Raw genomic sequence first — 22009 nt, 5'->3', positions numbered from 1 at the left:
AAGTTGCAAAAAAGTGTTAAAAAAACATTTTGACCATTTATGAACAACTCCGATCGTTTTAGTTATTCCTTTAAAAACTGTAGTAAAACTATGGAATGACCAGGGTGTGGATGAAAGTTTGTGTGTGTGTGTGCACATAGGGAAGATGGATATTGCGGCTCGGGAAATCCATTAGCTTAATGACTTGAGCTTTGTGGGAATCTCATTAGAAAGACGAGAGGGATGGAGTGAAGGAAAGAAGGAGAGAGGGAGCAAGAAAACCTTGAGAGAGAAAGGAGGAGAGATCCAGACACTACATACCCCTCTGGGGGGGGAGGGGGTGGGGCAAAGGTGTCCTTGTCCCCTGGTTGTAACTGAAATGCCTTGTCAGGGTCTTTAATCCAGGAGATATATATAAGCACTTAGCTGATGAATCCACACACACACACACACACACACACACACACACACACACACACACACACTGTTATGTATTCTTACTCTAATGCACTTTTTAGTTTCATGGCTCCCCTGTTTATCCCCTAGTGGACATTTGAATCTGATTGTTGACAAAAAAACAACAGTTAACCAGGAGCTCATATTTGGCTGTAACTCGCAAAATCCTTTCTCTGAGTGCTGTGGAGTGGGATCGTACACACACACACTTCATAAAGACACATCCCAGTGCTAATAGGAAAAGATGAATAATAGTTTTTGCATGTTAGCTTCAATCAAAAGCTATTTTAAGCCCCTTGCGGAAACTTTACTAAAATAAAATGACTAATACAAATCACTCAATAATTCAGTAGGATATGGAAAACACATTTATAAATCTGCGATCTCGGTATATGGCTGCTGAAGGATGTGATGTACTTAGCTGCAGAATAAAAGACAAAACCCACACAACCAAGACTCCACCCAGAGATTTCTAAATGACTAAGGATTTTTAGAACACACCAGCAGCCCTCTTGTCAAACATAACTTGAAATATCCCTAATTGTATTCTTATTTAATTTGGCTATTGATTTTCAGTGGTAGCCATGCTAGCTCCACAACATTGCACCTTCGGGGTTAATCTGGTTGAACTCTGGGCAATACTCTTAAATCCCCTCCTCTCACCTCTTGGTTCAATGCTTTATTCTTGCAGTATTGCCAGATCCACCACCAGACTTAATGTTTTGTCCTCCAGAATGATTTGGACCGATGCGGTTATGTGTGAACACATGTTAGTATTGGGTGCAAATGTTTATAATGAGGAAAAAAAGACATTGAAGGATTTTTAGGCAGATGAAGGAGTAACACTGACTGCAAACATAACCTTGTTCACAAAGCACACCACACCTTTAAGAAGCCTTTGTACAACACATTTCATTTCCTAATCAACCGATCTTTATTTGTCTTTAGCTCCAATTCATAACAAATGTTATCTCAGAAAGAACAGGTCTAGACCAGTAGTTCTCAACTGGTATAGCCTCAGTCAGGACCCACCACCAACTCCTTCATGAAAATTCAAGAACCAAATGTCTGTTTGTTTTTTTTGTTTGTTTTTTTTAAAGATTTATTTGTGGGCCTTTTGTGATTTGAACCTGGGCCGCCCGCTTGGAAGACTATAGCCTCCATACATGGGGCGCGCGCACTAACCACCGCGCCACCAGCTCCCCTGTTTTTTTAACCCATCAGATATATGAAATGAAAAATTGTTCTGTTTGGACCTCAGATGGTATCAAACATGTTTATAAAGCGCTTCACAGACCTTTTTAACACTTTTTTTTTTTCCTGGCACAATTTTGAGACCCGCTACAAACGGCTCTGTGACCCACTCTTGGGTTCAGACCAACTTTATTATTTTATTATAGTTCCTAAGCAATGAATCATCCTGGTGTGCTTGCAGTTTTCTTTAGGTGGAAAAAATATAGCAACAAATGGGTGAAGAAACTTCATCTAACACATGTAAAAAAAAAAAAAAAATGTCTGGATGAATTCACGTGATGTCGAAAGAAAAAAATTGCCAGATGTGCTGAAGCCACTTGTAGCCACATGTTAGGAAAACAGCACTGCATTTGTGCTTTCGATATAAAGTTGTCAATCTCAAGTGATAATATCCTGTGATAATATCCTGAAGGACACCTTGGCTTTCATTCACTTTTTATTAATATACATGAAGCATGCATAAACGATCAGATAGGATCAACAGTATCTTGCTTGACTTTGCTACAGCATAGCAAGATGGTGATTCACAACATCGGCCACGGATGCAGTCAAGCAAGGTGGTGTTGTTGTTGTAGCATTCTGATCCATGACGCTATTTTTCCTCGTCAGAGATAATCATTTCTGAGAGTGTCTGAAGAGCCGGTGTTTCAGGATGGTGATCAGACAGCCCATGATGTCACCCGGCCACGTCTAACATCCTGGTTACAGCAGGAGGAGTCAGCATAACAACGAATAAAGCCTGATTGGGCATGACTAACAGGAAGTGACAGCATGGCTGCCGTTATCTTTGACCACTCAGACTGCTAAAATGGAACTAAAAGCTTTTTACTGTTTCATCATGTAAGATTAGATACCATGATATCTTATCAACAGAACAGCTTAGCATGAGAGCTCCTGTGTTGAGCCTGAACATTGCATCGTTTATGTACCTTATGTGCTTTTTTGTAGCAGAATTAAATATTTTCCCTCGTCTCAAATGTTATCAGTTGAATTAGAGAACACATTATTTAGTTAAGTATAACTGTTAACTGACTAGAGGTTTTTATTAAAACCAGGCATCTCAAATAATATGTGATGAAAGTAATCCAGTGAATACAAGAGACACAATGTGAAAGTAACATGAGGATGACTGCTAAACAGGTGATGAATGTAATGGGACTTTCTACACTGTGCATCCCTATTCAGTGTTCTCTCTCTCTCTCTCTCTCTCTCTCTCTTATGCTGATTGTCTGTTGGGTAAAAAGACCTGTAGTGTCCTTGAACACCATTTCCTGTATTGATCCAGCAATATATCACAGCATGACAGCAGTTAAGACGTCAGCTCAGCTTGTTAAGAATGAAATAGTCTCTCTGCCATGTTTGAAAGTCATCTCTCCCTCCCCCTCTTTTTTTACATTCTTATTTTCTCTCTCACACACACACACATAACAAAGCTGTCCTGATGGTTTTTGTTTGTCCCATATTGTTCTGTCTCTCCCGCTTTTCTCCTCACTCTCTGCTTCATCTGCTTTTCCTCATTAAGTTTACCATTCGTAGTTTTCTGCACGTTTCCCTCTTTATTTTAGTGCTGCTAGGTAACACACTAATAAGGTGACGTAAAATCTTCAAACACCTGCTGATGTTTCCTGAGTATTGTCCTTGTTGTTTAATGTACTTTGTTTCTGTACATATTCAGGAGTATACAGCAGTAATGAATGAGCAAAAAAAAAACATTGAGTTATGTGCTGTTGGGAAACACTTTAGAGTAATTTCTCTTTAAGAAATCCTATATATTGCTCTGCAATCCTAATGGTTTTGTCTTCTTTGCCCAACTTCAGGCTACCTTCCAAACGGTATCCATGCAGTGGAGGCCATGTTAGCAGCAGCCAGCATTGGAGCAATCTGGAGCTCCACTTCTGTCGACTTTGGAGTCAATGTAAGGGCTGTTGGTGGCATGTAGTCCCTTTTTTATGTTTGAGTTAAAGGTTTTACCATCAATAGCTGTAAATTAATTATCAACCATTTGCTTCTCAATATACGTATATTATGCTCATTCACACTCAATTTCAGAATGAAACATATTCCCTACACAGGGCCTGGAATTCCTTGTAAAGTACAAATCAATTAAAAAAAACAACTGTTTAATTTTCTGGTTTACATTTGGTAAAGTGGCATTTTTTAACCTAGCAAATGAATGCCTCCCTTCACTTCTAGTGTTGAATTCTATTAAGGAATCATCTATAAAGAGACTCGTCTGATAACAAACATGCATACAGAATAAAAAAGGATTTAGGTCTACATCATGTGTGTGACAGAGTGTGTGAGTTAACTTAGCATATTTTTCCTCAATGGCTTGTTGATCATTTCCTCTGCTTCTTATTTCTGGTGCTCTGCTGCCCCACGTGGTGGAGCACAAAAGTACACCTTTAAACATGTGCTTTCACACTTGGTTTGAAGTTGTTGTTTTTTTCAGGTTAACTTTAAGTAGGTTGTTATGTGCAGAGGTATCTGAAACATGCATCAAGGACAGGCTCAACTTTAAGATAAATAATGTTGAGTCGGAAATAAAACCTTTCGTATAAAACCTGCTCTTGTGTTTTCCTTTATATCTTAAAAACATTTTTCCTTCATCACAAAATATTTCTTAATTTTGAGAATCTCAGTCAAACAAAACTATCTTAATATAATAATGTTTGTGTTCCTTCTGTGTCACAGTTCTTTATTAGTTTCTGGTTTTAACCCCTTGTCTCTCTCTCTCTCTCTCTCTCTCTCTCTCTCTCTCTCTCTCTTTTGTTTCAGGGCGTCCTTGACAGATTCTCTCAAATCCAGCCCAAACTGATCTTCTCTGTGGCAGCTGTGGTTTACAACGGCAAGACACACGATCACATGGAAAAGCTGACCAGTGTTGTCAAAGGTTTGCAGCCAGATAACTTGTCTTGACCAAACATTTTTATACAACAAACATGTAATTAATAACTTCCATACATGTTTTGATTTAATGTTTTGGTCCTATTCTAAGATTACCCTTGATTCATTAAAGAGAATAATGATAGATAAGGATAAGGTTAAGACCAGAATTTTAGGACAAAGTAGCTTTACTGGGTTTCGCAACTGTTCAAAATTAACAGTTAATGCACAACAGATGCTGTCGTTAAAAAAGGAGGAAGATAAAGGATGCTTCATTTGCTACCACAGAGAGTTGCTGAGCGTATTTAAGTCCCTAACTAAAGAAAAGCTTTCATGGGCTCTGTCAAGTCACGAAACGTGTTATGTGCTGTAACGGGAAAAACAATATTGTGATTCCTCTGGGAACCCACTTGGCCTTTCTTTATTATAGAAGAAGGAAAAAAAACAAAGCATCAATCTCTAACCTTCTCTGCAGGGCTGCCAGACCTGAAGAAAATAGTGGTGATTCCCTACGCTCGCTCTAAACACGAGACTGACCTCTCAAAGATCCCCAACAGGTGAGTGTTCCTGTGAATACAACTACACACACATTAGACATTAAAGCTGAAAAACTGAGCAGGTCCGGTTGTATCAGTCTTTGTTTTTGACTCATTCTTCTTCTTTTTTCTTCCTCTCTGCAGTGTTTTCATAGATGATTTCTTGGCATCGGGCCGCAGTGAGGGCGACCAGTTACCTCAGCTAGAATTTGAGCAGCTTCCATTCAGTCATCCTCTGTTCATCATGTACTCCTCTGGCACCACAGGAGCTCCCAAATGCATGGTCCACTCTGCAGGGGTAAGAAACACAGTGTGGCCTCCATTAGACCAACATCATAATTATAAATCACTCACCTTCTTTTGCTAAGTGACTTGGCACAAACATCATTATTCACACTAGAAAGAGTAAAATAAATGACACTATTGTTGCTGTTTTTCTGTCTCTATTTTTTTTACTGCTCCAGAAGGGTTAGATGGACCCAGCTGTCACACACACAGACACATGGGCACACGCACACTCACACACACACGCACACGCACACATATTAGCACGCACTGGTCACATCTGTTTGCCAAGCTCTCCTAGGATGGCCAACATGTACAGTTTTATATCCAGTCCAAACCAGTTATATAAATACACATGTGGGCAATTTCAGAGGAAGGTGACGCACTCAAAAATGTATTCATAAAAAAGAGTTAATGAAATACTAATATCTAAAGCTGAGAAAACAATTTCACAACCATGCTAATGTTTTGGCTCAGACACTTCTGATCATATCACACGATGTTGCACATTTGAATTTGGCCAGTTGTTGGAATCATTGATGGTCAAATGTTCTTTTTGTCTTTCCTCAACACATTTCTCATTCATTCTGATTTAGGAGCACCAAGGTTCCAAGTTAGTTTTTTTTTTTTCAAGATGTATGCCTATATTTTGCAGACAATAGACAGTAACAGTGAAAAACAAAACAAGCATTTCCAAGACCAGCATAAACCAAATTATGGCAACATTTCTTAAATTTGCCACCCATGTCATTCCTCATAGTATGAGCCAAATCCACAAAGGGATTATGCTGGTATTGTAGTCACTAAACCTGTGCAAATGAAGAGAAAAGAAAAGTATGCGCAATTGGAGACATGCACGCACACTGCACTGCCAAGCAGGTAGCATCCTGGGTGCGCCTGTCTCATTTGCCCTCCCGTCGAAGCTCATCATCCTTATGTGGGTAAAACATCTCCATCAGTTTAGAGTGCAGCTCTGCACAGAGAAAAGGTGCGAATGGCTTTTCTCCACATTCAGACGCAAAAAACAAGAACAAACTGAGTGGAGAAGGACAGCTTTGTTGGCGTGTTAGTGCCAGCAAATTATTTTGTGGGTAGGGTGCTAAAATGGGGTCGGTTTGTGGTTTCTGCGTAATTCATAGTGCTTTTAGCAGGAGCAATCCATTCTCAGTGGATCTGGCCAATAGTCCATACCACAGGTGTAAGTGTCAAGTCTCACCACACGGTGGCATCAAACCTCCATCAGAAGACCATGGAGGGGTATTCATTTTTATGAGAGAGCATGAATGACATTTTTATCCTGCAACTTCTCATATCTGAGTAAGGGAGAGTGTCAGATGAATGTGTGATATAAAGAAATGAAGGATATACAACTCTAACATTAGAAATTGGTTTTGCACAGTCATGCAATCATGCACAATCATACACACACACACACACACACACACACACACACACACACACACACACACACACACACACACAGTTTATTCTCTAAGGTTTTGCTCCACTTCAGTTTAACTTTTTACCCTCCTGCCTGCTTTCACATTGGCTTCTGTATCACCAACTTGCATTCTTCACATCCTTCCACCCAGTCTGCCTTTTTAAGACTCTCATTGAAAGTTTTTTTTCCCCCAGCTTTATTTCTCCTCCACTCCAGCTTGCTTTATTTTTTTCTCTCTCTTTTATTCTCCTCCCAGTCTCCTTCTTTTGTGCTCTTTCCTTCTCCCCATGCTGCCGATAATTGGACAGTAATGCGTTGGTGAAAACATTTTGTATTGTGACGCTGGCAGTCCTTTCTGGCTCCCCCAATTAGCCCCGACACTGTTGTGCTTTCTGCTTTGTTACGGCTCTGTTAACATGCTGTCGGTGGCAGGATGGCACACACCAAAGGACGGGTATGGCAGTCAGGTTCTGCCAAAGATTATATTCACACACACACACACACACACACACACACACACACACACAGAGAACACCTGTTTTTTTTTGTTTTTTTTTAACAGAAACATAGGCTCAAAACTAAAACACAGGCAATACCTCACACTCATACTGTTCAAACTCACCACCAGAAATAATAACCTGTCAAACCTGTGATGGGTTTGCAACTCTGGAAGTATTCACACTTAACACAAATTGCCCTTTTTGTCGAATGAAGTGCTTACGTTGGCAGTTTTGGAAGCAATCTTTTAAAAACAATGCTAATGGAGTGCAGAAATACTTTTGAATATAAATATATATATATATATATATATATATAGACAGGGTATTTTAATTACAAATTTAAATGATCAAACAAGGTCTATATCATGAATGATGTCAACAAAATGCCTAAAACAATTCACTTCTTCCCTCTGTCTCTCTCTTCTTTGTCTCTCTGTATCTGTAGGGCTCGCTCATCCAACACTTGAAAGAACACATTCTCCATGGCAATATGACCAGCAGTGATGTCATCATTTACTACACCACGGTAGGTGTTACCTTTTCACAAGTAGAATGACATGAACCTGGTGCCAACAACGAAGAAATGAATGCTGAAACTATCTTTTTTTATATATATTAATTAATGTGATGATTTAATTTTTTTTAATGAAAGGTACCGGTATGTTTATTTTGGAAAACGACAGAAGAAAATGAAATATGACCATCACAGGTTTTTGGAGCCTATAAAGATGTGAGCAATAACTCCAACCGAATGCATGAAATGTTCACTAAACATTTAAACATTCCAGACGCTGGAACAAGTGGCATTTGTCATTTTTGATTGATAAATGGCCTCAATGATTTATTGATTATCAGAAAATTCCCTGTCAGTCAACTTATTGATGAACCGACCAAGTGTTTCAACATAGGCAATATTCTGTAAAGCCAACATTAATGTCCATATTCAAATGAATGGGGATTGATCAAGCGTCAACCGTTGTTGTGGAAAAATGAAACCAATGCGGAAGTGCAACAAGCTGCAGTTCGTCGAGTGTCCACTTGAGGCTGGTTGCAAAAGCCCTGGAAGTCACATACACACCCATGATAGAAAGCCCATGCTTACCGCCTGGTGAATTCAACCAGGCTGTAAACATGTAATGTGCTTTGTGATCTGAGACCCTCAGCAACTTGTTAAAAAAAAACAGGTTTTAGACATCAAAAAGGTGGGCAGGCACCTCAGCTCCAGCTCTTTGCCTGTTACTAGGCTGACCAAAAGTAAGTTTGAGACAGCATTCAAAAATCCTCCTCAGAAACCAATGGGTAAAGTGACTGAGACGACGTCCATGTTTTATACATTCAGTGGGACTGATGCCAAAGCAGGAGCTCGCTAAACTAAACAGAGAAGCACAGATGCATAGCTCTCAGCCTCCAGCAGTTGTTCATTTTGATATCCATTCATTTGTGGTAATGGGAAAGGAGTGTTTGTGCTAGATGAACTTACCACTGTGTTTTCCATTTTGTGTTCTTGTGTGTGTCTGTGATGTCCATAGACTGGTTGGATGATGTGGAACTGGCTGATGTCCGCTCTGGCAGTGGGAGCTTCAGTGGTTTTGTATGACGGTTCCCCACTAATGCCCACACCCAGTGTACTGTGGAACCTGACAGACCAGCTGGGGTGAGTTTGTCACACATAGATGCACAAACACACAGACATACACACACACATATGCACAATAGACAACTGAATTATATTGCTATTGAGCTTTTTGTGCAAGCAGAAGAAATACTCAAAATTACCCTTAAACCCCCCCCCCCCTTTTTGAAAGAGGTTTTTAGACATTTTTATGGGAATTTAGATGATAATGACAATATATACATTATTAGTTAACCATAAAAAACACACATTTGCATGACTTGATTATACACTCGTGCAATCTCAAAGGTCTGCATCTATGTTGCATTTCCAACACTTGTGGGTATTTTCCTTTTACAACAATATTTTATTCAACAGTAGAGAAGTGATTCACATAGACAGCAAAGACCAAAACCAGACAGTGAAAGGAAAAAAGAGGAAGTCAGAGATGCAGGCAGAGCGTAAAAAGGGGAGAATGAGCAAAGGGTAAGGTTTTCCTTGGAGATTCTGTTTTTATCGCAGAATTGATAATGTGTTTACCTAACTGGCAACTTGTGCACAGGAGCATAGCCATGAATAAAGATTTCTGCCGGTTATAATGTGCATTGAGATGAGAGACCCTCAGCAACTGATCATCCAATAAACATTTATTATTTACTCTCAAATAAATTACTCCTTATTTATTTATTCAATAGAGGGGGAGAAGAGAAGTGGAATTGAAAATGATGGCTTTGCGAGAAAAGAGACAAAAAAAAAAATAGTGGGAAATAATCATTTTGCTTAATTTTCCTGTATGTTGTAAATGTATTAAGATTGACGTAAAATATTATTCTAATATTCTTGCAGCTTTTCAAAGCACAAAGACGACCCTTTTTTCAAACAAATTACCACAACATATTTTCCTTACTGTTATGATGAGTTGTAAAAGCTACAGGCTACCCTTTGGCTGTCCTTTTTTAAAAACAGTGATGCTGCTAATTTGGATGAACCTATAAAAATCCAACGACAAGACCGTAAGGAGAGCCTAAACCCAAAGTAACCATCTGGTCCAGAAAGTGTTCACTCCATAAAATGGCATTATGCGGACATACAAATAAAATGATAAAATGCAGGTATAACAGCTCGTTTATTATACTGTGAGGATATGTTTGAATGAAAGTTTGATCCATTGATACAAGACTTAGATTCTGTAATTTCCCACTAACTACTGTAATGTATATTACTCATAACCACGTCCAAATGTGTTTGCACACTATAGATTCACATCCACGGTATCCCGGAGGATATTAGCAGCAGTATCTCTAAATAAATGTCCTGTTACTCTCTCCCATCAACACCACAACTATCACCAGAACAAACAGCAGACGTTAAACCCAGTATTGATCTTCTATTGTCCTCCGAAGACAATGAGAGAAAAGAGGAAGTGGTCAAGGATAATAGTGTGTGAGTGTAGGTGTGCAGGCAGGCAATTCATTTGTCTGAGTTTAATTGGGAAGATGGTGAGCGTATATATTTTCCAATGTCTTCCATTGTATGTGTCTTTATTCATGAATCCATTAGGTCTTATTCTAGTCAGCCTTGGAGCTCTTGATGTTGTAAATCATTGTGTTCGTTTCAGGCTATGATTCAAAATTAATCTACAAGCTGTTTATTTACTGTACCCACATTTAAGTATTAAAGAGTAGCTAACTCAAGACTCATCTGATCTTGTAACAAAGAACAAACAAGGAACTTAAAGTAGCACAATTTTATACAGACTCAACAGAATGGATGATTGTGGATGCTTTGAGACACAGTTTGACTTGGATAGATCCAGAAGAGATTCACTTAGCCTGAGTCAGACAGGGTAGTCATTGCAGGAGTGCCATCAACCTGCTTTCTTTCTAGTGGCCAACAGGGGGCGTCTTCACTGGTAGCAGAAAGCAGTCAGGTTGTACAGAAGTCTTTACATTATGGTCCCAGTTGAAGTTAGTTAGAAAGGGGCTAATTTTGCCCCAAATGTAAGCATAACTGGATATTATTTATGCACAAACAGCAGGATTTGTGCAGCATTTAGAACGTTGCATGCGATTTGTGAATTAGAAAATTTATTTTTTTCATGTTGGCGACTCTCATTCTTAAAATGTTCATAATTAATTTAAAAAACATCTTGTGAGAAGATGAAGATGTGTCATCTGAAAAAGTGGCTTTTATTTTTATATAATTTTTCCAAGTTCCTGTGGGATTATCTCAGTCTTAAATCACACAAAAAAAATCTGCCAACAGATGGAGATTGTGACATAAGAGGTATCTTCCAGAAGTCAGTATGTGTCCCTGAGTGCGCTCAGTCAACCTTTGATTAAATTGTGAAAGAAATCCACTGTGGTCAGCAGAAATAGAATTTCAGGTAGGAAAACCACAGACAGACACATCTTTAGAGCAACGCAAATGTCTTTTCAGCTTTAGCAAGGAGAGACAGTGTGGAGAGAAAGATTAGATTCAGATCGGGTTAAGTGGAATCTAAAGAGCAAAAAGTGCCAAGAAAAATGCCTTCTACTGCATCAACTGTGAGTTGGCTCTTTTAGAATAATCCCAAAGATAATGAGCTCACAATTTACCAGAAGTAGGATTACCGAACTGGTAGTTAAAAAAATAACGGTAGAGCATTGATTGTAAAATTTCAGCATGAACAGTATTTTAAAAGACTTGAATTTAAGAATAGTGTTATGAAAAATCACCAGTGGAGGGTTTCCACTCTGACAGAAAGACAGAGTGAACCTTTGAAGTAGTGAGGACATTTCTGAACCAATTAAGTGCTGATGTTGCCACCTCAGACACATTTTTCCAGATCCAAGCACTATGTAGATAAACCCTCTGCGAGAAGTTGACATGAGGTTTTTTTTTTCTTTCTAACACCCATCTTCTGAATTGAGGTTGGACATTTTAATTGGGGCTAAATCCGTCAGAGCCTCCGAGAAGTGTTAAAGTCACGCTGAAGCTTCCCACGCCGCCTTGGATTTTGTTGGTTAGTTTTGGAAATTTGCTGTTGAATCATACTGCGACATGACACGTAAGGGATGATATTTACAGTTTAAAACCCTTAGGTAAATATATTTTGAATAATGGCATTTTCAGTTTTGGGAAAGAAGTTTTAATTTGACACAACAATTGGATTTATTTATTTTTTATTCGAGTGGAAGCAGCTGAATGTTTGGCAGCACATTGAGTCCAAGAAAATTTTCACCAAGGGGACAATAAAGTGTATCGTATCGTATTATTGCAGATTTGCTTTAGGAAAGGAACATGTGAGAGGAGACTGAAGCATGGGGAGAGTCTAGGAATGATTATATTTGGTTGATCTTTAGATGTGCAGTAGTTCTATGTGCTTAACATCAAGCGTGCTTTGACAGATTACTGTTTTAGCAGCTAGTGGGTGATTTCTTCCCTCTCTTTGTCTGTGTGTTAAAAAACAAGAATTGCTGCACAATCCTGTAAAAGAAATGGTTGATCACCATCAGAACTGGTGTCAGAATGGGACTTGGATGATGGTGTGTTTAATCATTTGAAAACCTAAGTGCATTCGATGTACAAACAGATGAGTATGTATTTTTGTTGACAGTATACATTTAAGTATCCAAGTAATGAGAAACCAATATTTCGTGTCTCATTAGACAATCTGTGGTCCAGACAACCAACAGTCACGGCTCAACCCAATCCAAATCTGTGCCACACTGACATCTCTAAGTTTTCTTTCCACAAAGCAAGGCGAATCAAACATTAAATAACAAGCACTGGAATATTTCATTTTTAATTTATTTAAATCTAGTCTTAACTCATCCAGGGGGGAAAAAATGGTCACCAAGTGATTCACCGTGGGGTGTGGTACATGCCAGTATGTATTAACCACTCAGTCGTTGATACTGTGATTCCACCCGATTAGACATAGCATTGATATAAATGCACTGATGTCATCATGGCGTCAGACTCTTTTTGCTTCATCCACCATTTCTGCACAATCCTTTTTTATGTCATATCCTGCCTCCTGGGAGGTGCAGTCTGTTCTGGAAATTTCAAGACATTTTCTTTCGTGCGCGTATGAAAAAGTCTCTTAATGCTTTGACTGTATGTTGGAGAGAGAGAGTGAGACAGAGAGAGGGTTTTTTTTTGACCACATAGGGCAGTACTGAAAACTACAGCAGCAGCTTTCCTTGGTAAAGCAAGCTAAAGGTTACAACATGTGTACTTGTGACAGGTGTCTTATTCACCAGGACTCCTCCATTTCTCCTGAGGATCGTCTTGTCTCTTCCATCTTATGTCTATTACGTGTTGGGCAGATTTGATAGATAAAACCCTCCTGTACTTGTTTACTATGGCACAGTGCTCTTTGCAAATGGTAGGCAAAAGTTGTCCCGTTTTGTAGGACAATACTCCAGATATAGTCCGGCAGATTTCCTTCTTCCTCGTTCCTTCATTTTTGTGTCTTAATGTAAAAAAAATTGGAGACTTATGTCTTCTTTCAGTCCAGTAGAAAGATTTTTTGTGCACAAACAAAAACAATACATATATCTGTTTGAAGTGCCAAATGCATGATAGTGATTTTATCTTTAAAAAAAAAACCCTGCATAGGCCTCAAGTCTTTTTTACTTTCTGCCACCTGTCGCACATAAAACGTGTTTTTTTTAAATTCAAAATAGAAAGAATGACTCAGACACGTCTCTTTTTTTGTAAGGTTAAATTGTGGGCTTTTTATGCCTTTATTTTAGAGACAGGACAGTGGATGGAGTCAGATATCGTGGGGAAAAGAGAGAGAGTGGGGAATGACATGCAGGAAAGGAGCAACGGGTTGCATTCGAACCCGGGCTGCCCGCTTGGATGACTAGCCTCTGCACTCACTAACCACCAGGCTACAGGCGTAATTTAAATCAGTGATTCTCAAAGTGGGGTCCGCGAACCATAGCTTGGGGGTCTGCGGAATATTTGTGAATTGTTTGACATAAGAATATGAGTAATGTAAATATTGAGATCGAAATCTTCTCTGATAAGGCTTAATGAGTGTTTTGAAACACTGTTAAATAAATTCTGTGGTTTGTCCAGAGCTTCCTGCCAGCGATTTGAATAAGGAGCAAATAATTCATCTTTAAAGTGAAATCACTTACTGAAAGTCAGCTTTAGAATACATGACAACATTTAAATGTAGCCTAATTCTATCCTTGCAAAGTACCGGTACTACATAGTACATTAACACATAGCGTTAATATATGCTTATCAAACATTACGATAATGAGGGGGTCCTTGAAAAATGTCTCACCCTGAAAGGGGTCCATGGTCTAAAAAAGTTTGAGAACCCCTGATTTAAATAATACATAAGGAATAACAACTGCATTCCAGAGAGGAGGACGGGGTGGGTGCGGCACATACAGTTGTTTTCATGGGTATTCTGTATTTTACACATCTTGTATACAAGGCAGTAACACCAAGGTACCCTAATATATGCAGTATTTATTGATTTCAAAATGATGTAGTAAGCCTTGCCAAGTGGTACACGATTACACCATCAGGCAGTGGTTTCCATCTGTTTCTTGAAGCCCCTGACACCTGAGAGGACAGTAGTGGTTCATTGTTATATTACGAGGATGGAGACCGTGTGCACGAGCAGTTAAGAAAACACACCGACAAGTAGGCCGTCAATTGCTACATTAGGACAAGCACGGAGACACTTTAACGCAATAACTGCTCAGAGGTGCTCTTGTGTCTCATTTTTCTCTGAGTTGTCTCTTATTGACTTATTACCGTCCCTTAGCATGTCCCCTTTGGAGCAGACACACGGGTACATTAACACATGCAGGCACACGCGCCTCTCACCGACGAGAGACTCGCAGCTTCTCCTCCTCCCTCCATCCTAAACACCCTATTAGCAGCCACATCTGGCCACCTGCCTCCAATCAGAATAGAGTGGCCCTTTTTTTATGGACGCCGATAACGAACAAATCCAGATGCAGATAGGGGGTCAGAGATGATGGATACATTAGAGAGTGACTGTGTGTGCAGAGAGAAAAACAGGTTTTTGTGTTTGAGTATATGTGTGCCATGTGCTGGATCAGACAGATGTTGGTACATTTTGGGATACACTTACAAAACCCACCCAGCCATCTAAAATAAACAGTGTTTGATTCAACTTCTACTTTTCTACAATAAATATTTATGTTTTAAGAAGGCAAAAACAGTGGAAACCAAGCTTATGGGAATTCACTTTTACACAGTAAAGAACATAGTATATAAAAAACACGTTTAAAAATAAATCAAATAAAACGTACAGAAACAAAGAAAGATAAATATAGCAGCTTTGTCATATTTTGGTAATCTAATATTCTCTCCGAAGCTCCCATATAAAAGGTGAAAGGCTGAGCAATATGGTTACTGGATTGTAAGGTGATTTTTATTTTGCAAGTATCAAACATGGATTCTATCCTGTCGTCTATCCCTCTGATTACTGTAAATGTATGCATTTTAGATATATTTGATGTTATAGGATTTTTCATGTATTTCATTTTTTGGATTAGCAAACTAAACATAAATTGTCTCTTAACAGGTCGTGAATACACTGAGAGTTAAATTTCCAGAAAATAAAATACAATTGAGATAAAGAGCAACACATTGGGCCTGATTTACTGAGATCCCAAGTAAAGAGTACTGAATTGCGCGTTCGTTCCAACAAATTGCACATTTGGTTGGTGGGCGTTTTCTACAAAGAAAATTTGCGGGAATGACACCAGGTGCAAAGCTTGTGGAGGCGGTACTATTTAAGTTACCGGTAGGTTTTTACGTGTTCTACTGGTTTACGTCACGCATAGTTTGGACGGAAAGCAGGATGACTGCAAGCGCAAAATAGGTATCAGTGGAAGAGGCAAATAAACGCACAATATTTTCGCGTTATAGCAGATAAAACTGAATGTTACAAAAAGAAAATGTGGCTTATAAGAAAACCTCGGCATTAAACAGGGCCTCTCTTTTCTTCCATCCACCTTTTGAATGAATTGTCATACATTGCGCAGGAGGTGCACGGGCGCTCAGGCGCGACACTCGGCACATTGTTGCGCACCAGACTGGCCAGCGCTGTGTCTGATCGGACATAAATGCACAGTAAAGAGGTATCGAAGACGGTGGTACAAGCAGTGGTTAGGTCCCCCAATCCAAGCATCCTACAGCGTAGCAGCAGCGGGCTGTAGAGGGAGGAGACGAGCGCACGAGCTGGGGGAGAGACGCGCAACCCGAGAAAAAGGAAATCCCCAGTTTAAAATGAAATGTTGGCGAAAAGAGGGAAATAGGAAGACATAAATGTCAATGCTGAAATTCTTTAGAATGCAGAGGCTGTGAATGTTCAGTTTTGTTTAAATAGGCAACAATAGCCTGTAGTTTAATCATTAGCTGTTTCATGCTGTCATATACATGTGTGTGTAAAAGCGCGATCTTTATGCCTTCTTTTATTGTGCCTCCTCTTAACTTCAATAACAGCAGCCTGTTGTGCGTGACACTGGTCTCCTGGGTTAGCGCGTTCTTTTCAAAGGTGTTAAATACAAACACCGTCATAATCACCGCAGTTTTTGTCAGGCTTGGTAAATCGCAATGCGTGTACTAACTTCAGTTCTTTGCATTTTCTCCTCCCAGTGTTTTGCACGTTATGGCAGAAACGCCCCATATTGCATATTCATTAAGGCAAACGTACTAAATGGACAATGCGTGTTGTTTTGCTCATATGAAAGACGCAATCCTCACTGCGCGCCGTTAGTAGATCAGATAGCACGTTTTTTTTTTTGCTGGTGGTATCAAGTTTGCACGCGTTTTAAGACACGCAAACCTTAAGTAAATCTGGCCCATACTGTGATTAAGAGGCCAGCAGAATGAGGAAGGGGTGGGTGTTCATTTCTACAAATTTAATTAGGTCTGCAGACGTTTGTATCCTCCACATTTAGTTTTCTCTCAGATTTGAATTCAATAGCTTTATTGTCAGTGCACAACAAATTAAGAAATTGAGCAGCATTCCTGAGAGACAGATCGACAGCGTTCTCTGATATTACTTCTTAGAAATTCTGCCCTTTCGACCCCCACCTACCTGCCCTCCATCTACCACCAACCTCTATTACCACTAATCCATTTTAACAGCAAATCACTGAGAGCAAATCACATCTTTCACTGCAAAACCAATTCCTGCCTATCGACCAATCGAGCATCAGACCGTTGTTGTCTCTAGGACAGGTTCTTTTTTGTTGTTGATGTGCTTTGATTGACAGGAATGGTTACCATAGTTACAGAAGGCAATTTGATTGACTTAATGTCAGCGAGAATAACTTGAAAAGACGGAGAGAGACAGACGGAGACACAAACACACCCATGCACAGAGGAAGACTTTAAAAGGCCCTTTGTTTTAAAAGGAAAACAGCAGGGGAACACTGAAGTGACGCTTTGTCACTTCTTGCCTTCCACATGTTGTCCAACCGTTGTCAGCTGTCAGGGGGACTTCTATTCACACAGAACAAAGCCATCCTCAAAAGTCATTTCATTTCAGGGTGGTTGTCTGCAAACATCCTGTCAATACATTGTCCTCTGAACTATTACCTTGTTGAACATACACAAAGAAGACATGCTGTCCTCTAGACTGACCATCTCTGTGTTTTTTTTGTTGTTGTATTTGTTCGGTTGAAAGCCATTTCTCATTCACTTTCTCTTTTTCTTGATTTTTTTTCTTATCTATCCATGTAGGGTTGGCTGAGCACACACACTCTTGTTTCAGCATCACCTTGCTTTACGTTTACACACTGACATACTCTCCTCTCCTGGGAGCTTCTTAGCACAGCCGAGCTACTGAGCAGCTCCGCTGGAGCAGACGGGATTAAGGGCAAAGGCTGTTCAGTAGCCGTTGCCCTTTTTGTTCGTTTACATTCAGCATGCAGACATTGAAATTGCGCCTTGCCCTGCATAGATTAAGAACAACAAATGGAGCAATTTCAGTCGCGGCTTAGCACTGAAGGTATGCGGCATCGGCTACTCCATTTATGCGCCCAGTCTTTCATTAGCCGGTTCTCTACCAGCTTTATAGTTTTTGCTGCTAAAATGCTGTTAGTCTGAGCATCAAGTCATGTATGTACAGGTGTTATAACAGTCTCACTTGTCACTACTACACTGCCTATTCATACCAGATACAGGATGAAGTTCCCTCCACGTCCTCCATATGTGACCAACCTTTTTTTTTTTCCAAGTCATTCAGTATATGAAGGGAGTATGTTTATCCTAAGTCACAGCAAATATTGAAATACATTTCCCCTGCCAAATTCTCCTTCAGAAAAAACAGCTTGTCTCCTGCCACATTTGCCTGAAGAAGATCCTTTGGATCAAAACGTTGCCATTAATAAAGTTGTCATTGGGAGCTGAAGAGTGTGCGGACCTTTCTCTTTAATTCAGGTCTGCCAACTTCTTCTCATTTGAAAAGATGACACTTGATGTGAAAATTGCAGAAACATAGCTGTGAAGAAGCAGAGTGTGATTTTTCTGGTACAACTTCATCGACTAACGAGGTGCATGAAGAGTTGAAAGGCTTGAAGAGGTCAAAAAGCTCCAGCAACACTTCTAGTATGAAGATCAAGTTTATCAAAAAATTAGACCGACGCGTTTCGGATGGTGGCCTACGTCAGGGTCATCAAGAAACAAAGCTGTGCACAAGCTTCTATTCATGCTCAAGTTTGGGTGATTGAACCAAAATATCATCTGTAATAGTAATGTGTAATATATCATTTATAAAGGTGAACAAGAAAACAGTTTAGTATTGGTTGTAGTATTGGAACTTGTTTTTTTTGCATTAGATTAGATTGGAACATTTGATGTTATACAGTACGTATCATATGTCTCCTATACAAATAACACAATTTATGCCAGCACTGATTGTGTACACAGTCCTTTTCAACACACCGTCACCGTCTGCCCTCGTCTGTGTGGTACTCCATTCTTCTTCTCATGTTTCAGGAGTTTGCTATTCGCCAACAGCAGAATTCATCTCGCTACAGTTCTGTTTGCTTTTATGTTTCAGTCAATTTCACATTATTTCATCACTAATATTTTCAAATGTTTTTAATATTATGAACCCTTTATTGAACAAAGACAGTACCATTTATATGGTCGTACTGCAAGTGTGGTGCAACTGTGGTAAAAGTTGTGAGCAGATTGAAGATGCACTTTTTGTGCTGATATTGCAAACACTGACTCGAGGTAGAGCCATGACTTTTATTTATCTAATATGTATAAGATTCTAGTTTTTTAGTTATGATTTATAGTTATTTTTTATACATTATATCAGCCTTTATTATGGCTTTTTTTAATTTATTTTTTTACAGAACCTAAGTAGCTAGTTTTGCTCCCTTTCATAGACTTACATGTTTTGGAAGTTCAATATACTTCCTCTAATCCTTGACACTGGATGTTGAAGAGTACTGCATCTTTCAAGGACAAGTCTATTAAATCCCACAAGTCATCCTGTCTTCATTCGTTAAACAATGACATTCATCTGCAAACTGATGAGATTACGCTAGTAAAAGTTCACGATGTCACATGATCTGTCGGCCGGTCTGTCCATCCAGTGATGCTTCCAACACTTCAGATGGTCATGAAAGAGAGATACCAAAAACAACCGAGCAGATCTGTCACGAAACTTTGTGACAATATTCATAACCAACCTATGAAGGATGATTCATTTTGTGAGCTAATTCGGTTCTGTTGTTTCAAAGTTCATGTAGTCACAAAGCAGAATAGAGAACACAGATGTAGGAGGGCTGTCATTGTTGCAAACACTGACGCAAATTATGTTTTTTTTCCCCCCCATAAATAATTTATAATAAATATATATATATATTTTTTTTTTCTGTGTCTTGTCCCTGTCTATCTCTTCCTTCTCTCCAGCATCACTATCTTTGGTACCGGGGCCAAGTGGCTGGCTGTGCTGCAGGAGAGGAACATGAAACCTGGTGAGTTGTGATCACAAACACAAACACGGGAAAATGAGCACAGTTATCCAGAGACACACATGGACGCACAAAAATAACAAGCAGCAACTCAGAGAGAAATGCATTAACTCACACACACACACACACACACACTCACACACACACACTCACATCCTCTCTTTTTGAATAGGACCAGGAACAAAACAAGCAGATGGACACGATAATGATTATAATAGTGAGGCTGTTTGACTCCAAATGTCCTTTAAGCTATTTACTGCGTGAATCAACAGTTTGCCCTGTGCTCTGGTGTTTGACACTGAATCGAATGGATAAAAGTGCCGTTATGATAATTCCGATGAGTCATGGATAGGAGCAGCTAATTGCTTTTAGTGTCACAGCTCTCTAGAGACAGAACCCGGTCTCCACACATAATCAGTGCCTTGCTAGCCTTTCTGCTAACCTTCCTACATGCCCCTCTCTCTCTCTCTCTCTCTCTCTCTCTCTCTCTCTCTCTCTCTCTCTCTCTCTCTCTCTCTCTCTCTCTCCGTTATTTATGTGACAAAATAAATAACAGTTTACAAGTGCAATCCACAATTACTGCTGGCTAAGCTATGCTCTCTTGCATATGTACAAGGTGTATTATAATAGGGAAAGGATCACTTTTCAAATCTAGTCCTTAATGTGGTGTAATTGCAAGCCTTTAAGCGTTGCTCATTTTGACTATTGGTGAGTGTTGATGGTAAAATAACAATTAGTTACACAATCTGGAACTTGTTGAAATACCTATCTATGTCTCTCAACTCATCACTCCTAAGTAAATTATTTATTATAACTACTGAAAAGGACTCAGCTGTTTCCTATTTGTCCTTATCTCCTCTCCTCTCCTTATAACTGATTTTTATTTCATCAGGAAAGGAAAGCAAGAAAAACTAAATGTCTCAAATGTGTATCTGTTGGTCTGCCTCTAACAATCTCCGCCCCACAACATTTAGGGTGTGTGTGTGCGTGCGTGTGTTCGTGTGTGTGTTTGGATGCTTATAAAAGAAAAAGAGCGTGGCATACGGAGATTTGTGTCTCTCTGCGCGTGGTACATTTGTGTGTGTGTGTGCATATAAGCATATCTCCGGTGGGCTTAGAAGGGTAGGGGGAGCTGCTTCAGTGACTGCCCCAGCGGAGGGGCCCTTTTCCCTGGGCTGACATTTGGACTGGACACCTGGAGGCAGAGTGGGGGGCAGAAAGAGTTCCCACTGCGTGTGTGTGTGTGTGTGTGTGTGTGTGTGTGTGTGTGTGTGTATGTATGTGTGTGTGTGTCTATGGGGTGAGGGTCGGTTGCTGGGAGCTTGGTGTTATTGGCATGTGGATTGGTTTTGTGTGTGTTTGTTTGTGTGAGACAGATACAGATCATTTGCATGTGTGGACCTCTGCGGCAGAGCCCACATGCAAGCTCTTTGGCCGTGTCGCACGAGACTGCTCAACATGTCAGGGTGCATGGAGTCAGAGCTGCACATGTCATTCTCATGTGGGTTACATTAAACTAATACCCTTTCTATTTAACAAAATATGCTTATGTTCTTCATGAATCTTTGTTTATTCCTGCAGCACGGGCAGTATAACATCAACTTCTATCTACTGAACACAAGTCCAAGTTACTATTTCTGATTTCTTGACTAGGGTCACGATATATTTTCACTCCAGTTGTTGTAAACAAGAGAAAAGCCGGTCTAGGAGTCAACATCAATAATTGATTATTGTTGGCTTGCAAAGAGAGACACAGCAAAGTATACAAAAATTTAAACAGTTTTTTTTTTTGTCTTTTATTTTGTGTGCGTAATTCTGTCTTTAATTTATCTCTTCCCCCAGCGGAAACACACAACCTCCAGTCTCTCCACACCATCCTGTCTACCGGATCTCCTCTCAAACCTCAGAGCTACGAATACGTCTACCGCTGCATCAAGAGCAACGTGATGCTGGGCTCCATCTCAGGTGAGTGGCTAATGCCTGGACAAAGTTTGTCTGTTTTTTTTGTTTTTTTTTATTGAAACTGAAGTTTTATCCATGGGAACAAATTGCAGCAGCTTTGTTGTTGTCTAGTG

The 22009-nt window shown here is 39.7% G+C and overlaps 1 protein-coding gene across 1 annotated transcript in view; it reads left to right on the top strand.

Annotated features, from left to right (window-relative positions):
* aacs (acetoacetyl-CoA synthetase) overlaps positions 1–22009 on the top strand; it is a 39509-nt gene that overhangs the window by 6674 nt on the left and 10826 nt on the right. The window contains exons 5-12 of the mRNA XM_061038480.1: positions 3507–3604; positions 4468–4582; positions 5051–5132; positions 5256–5409; positions 7783–7863; positions 8867–8991; positions 19873–19937; positions 21777–21899. Of these exons, the coding sequence (XP_060894463.1) occupies positions 3507–3604; positions 4468–4582; positions 5051–5132; positions 5256–5409; positions 7783–7863; positions 8867–8991; positions 19873–19937; positions 21777–21899 (843 nt within the window). The remainder of the gene's footprint in view (positions 1–3506; positions 3605–4467; positions 4583–5050; positions 5133–5255; positions 5410–7782; positions 7864–8866; positions 8992–19872; positions 19938–21776; positions 21900–22009) is intronic.

This window comes from Labrus mixtus, chromosome 5 (assembly GCF_963584025.1).
Source record: "Labrus mixtus chromosome 5, fLabMix1.1, whole genome shotgun sequence".
In the NCBI taxonomy this organism is placed as follows: Eukaryota; Metazoa; Chordata; class Actinopteri; order Labriformes; family Labridae; genus Labrus; species Labrus mixtus.
The sequence above is the reverse complement of the archived record's forward strand: the minus strand, read 5'-3'. Positions and strand labels throughout refer to the sequence as shown.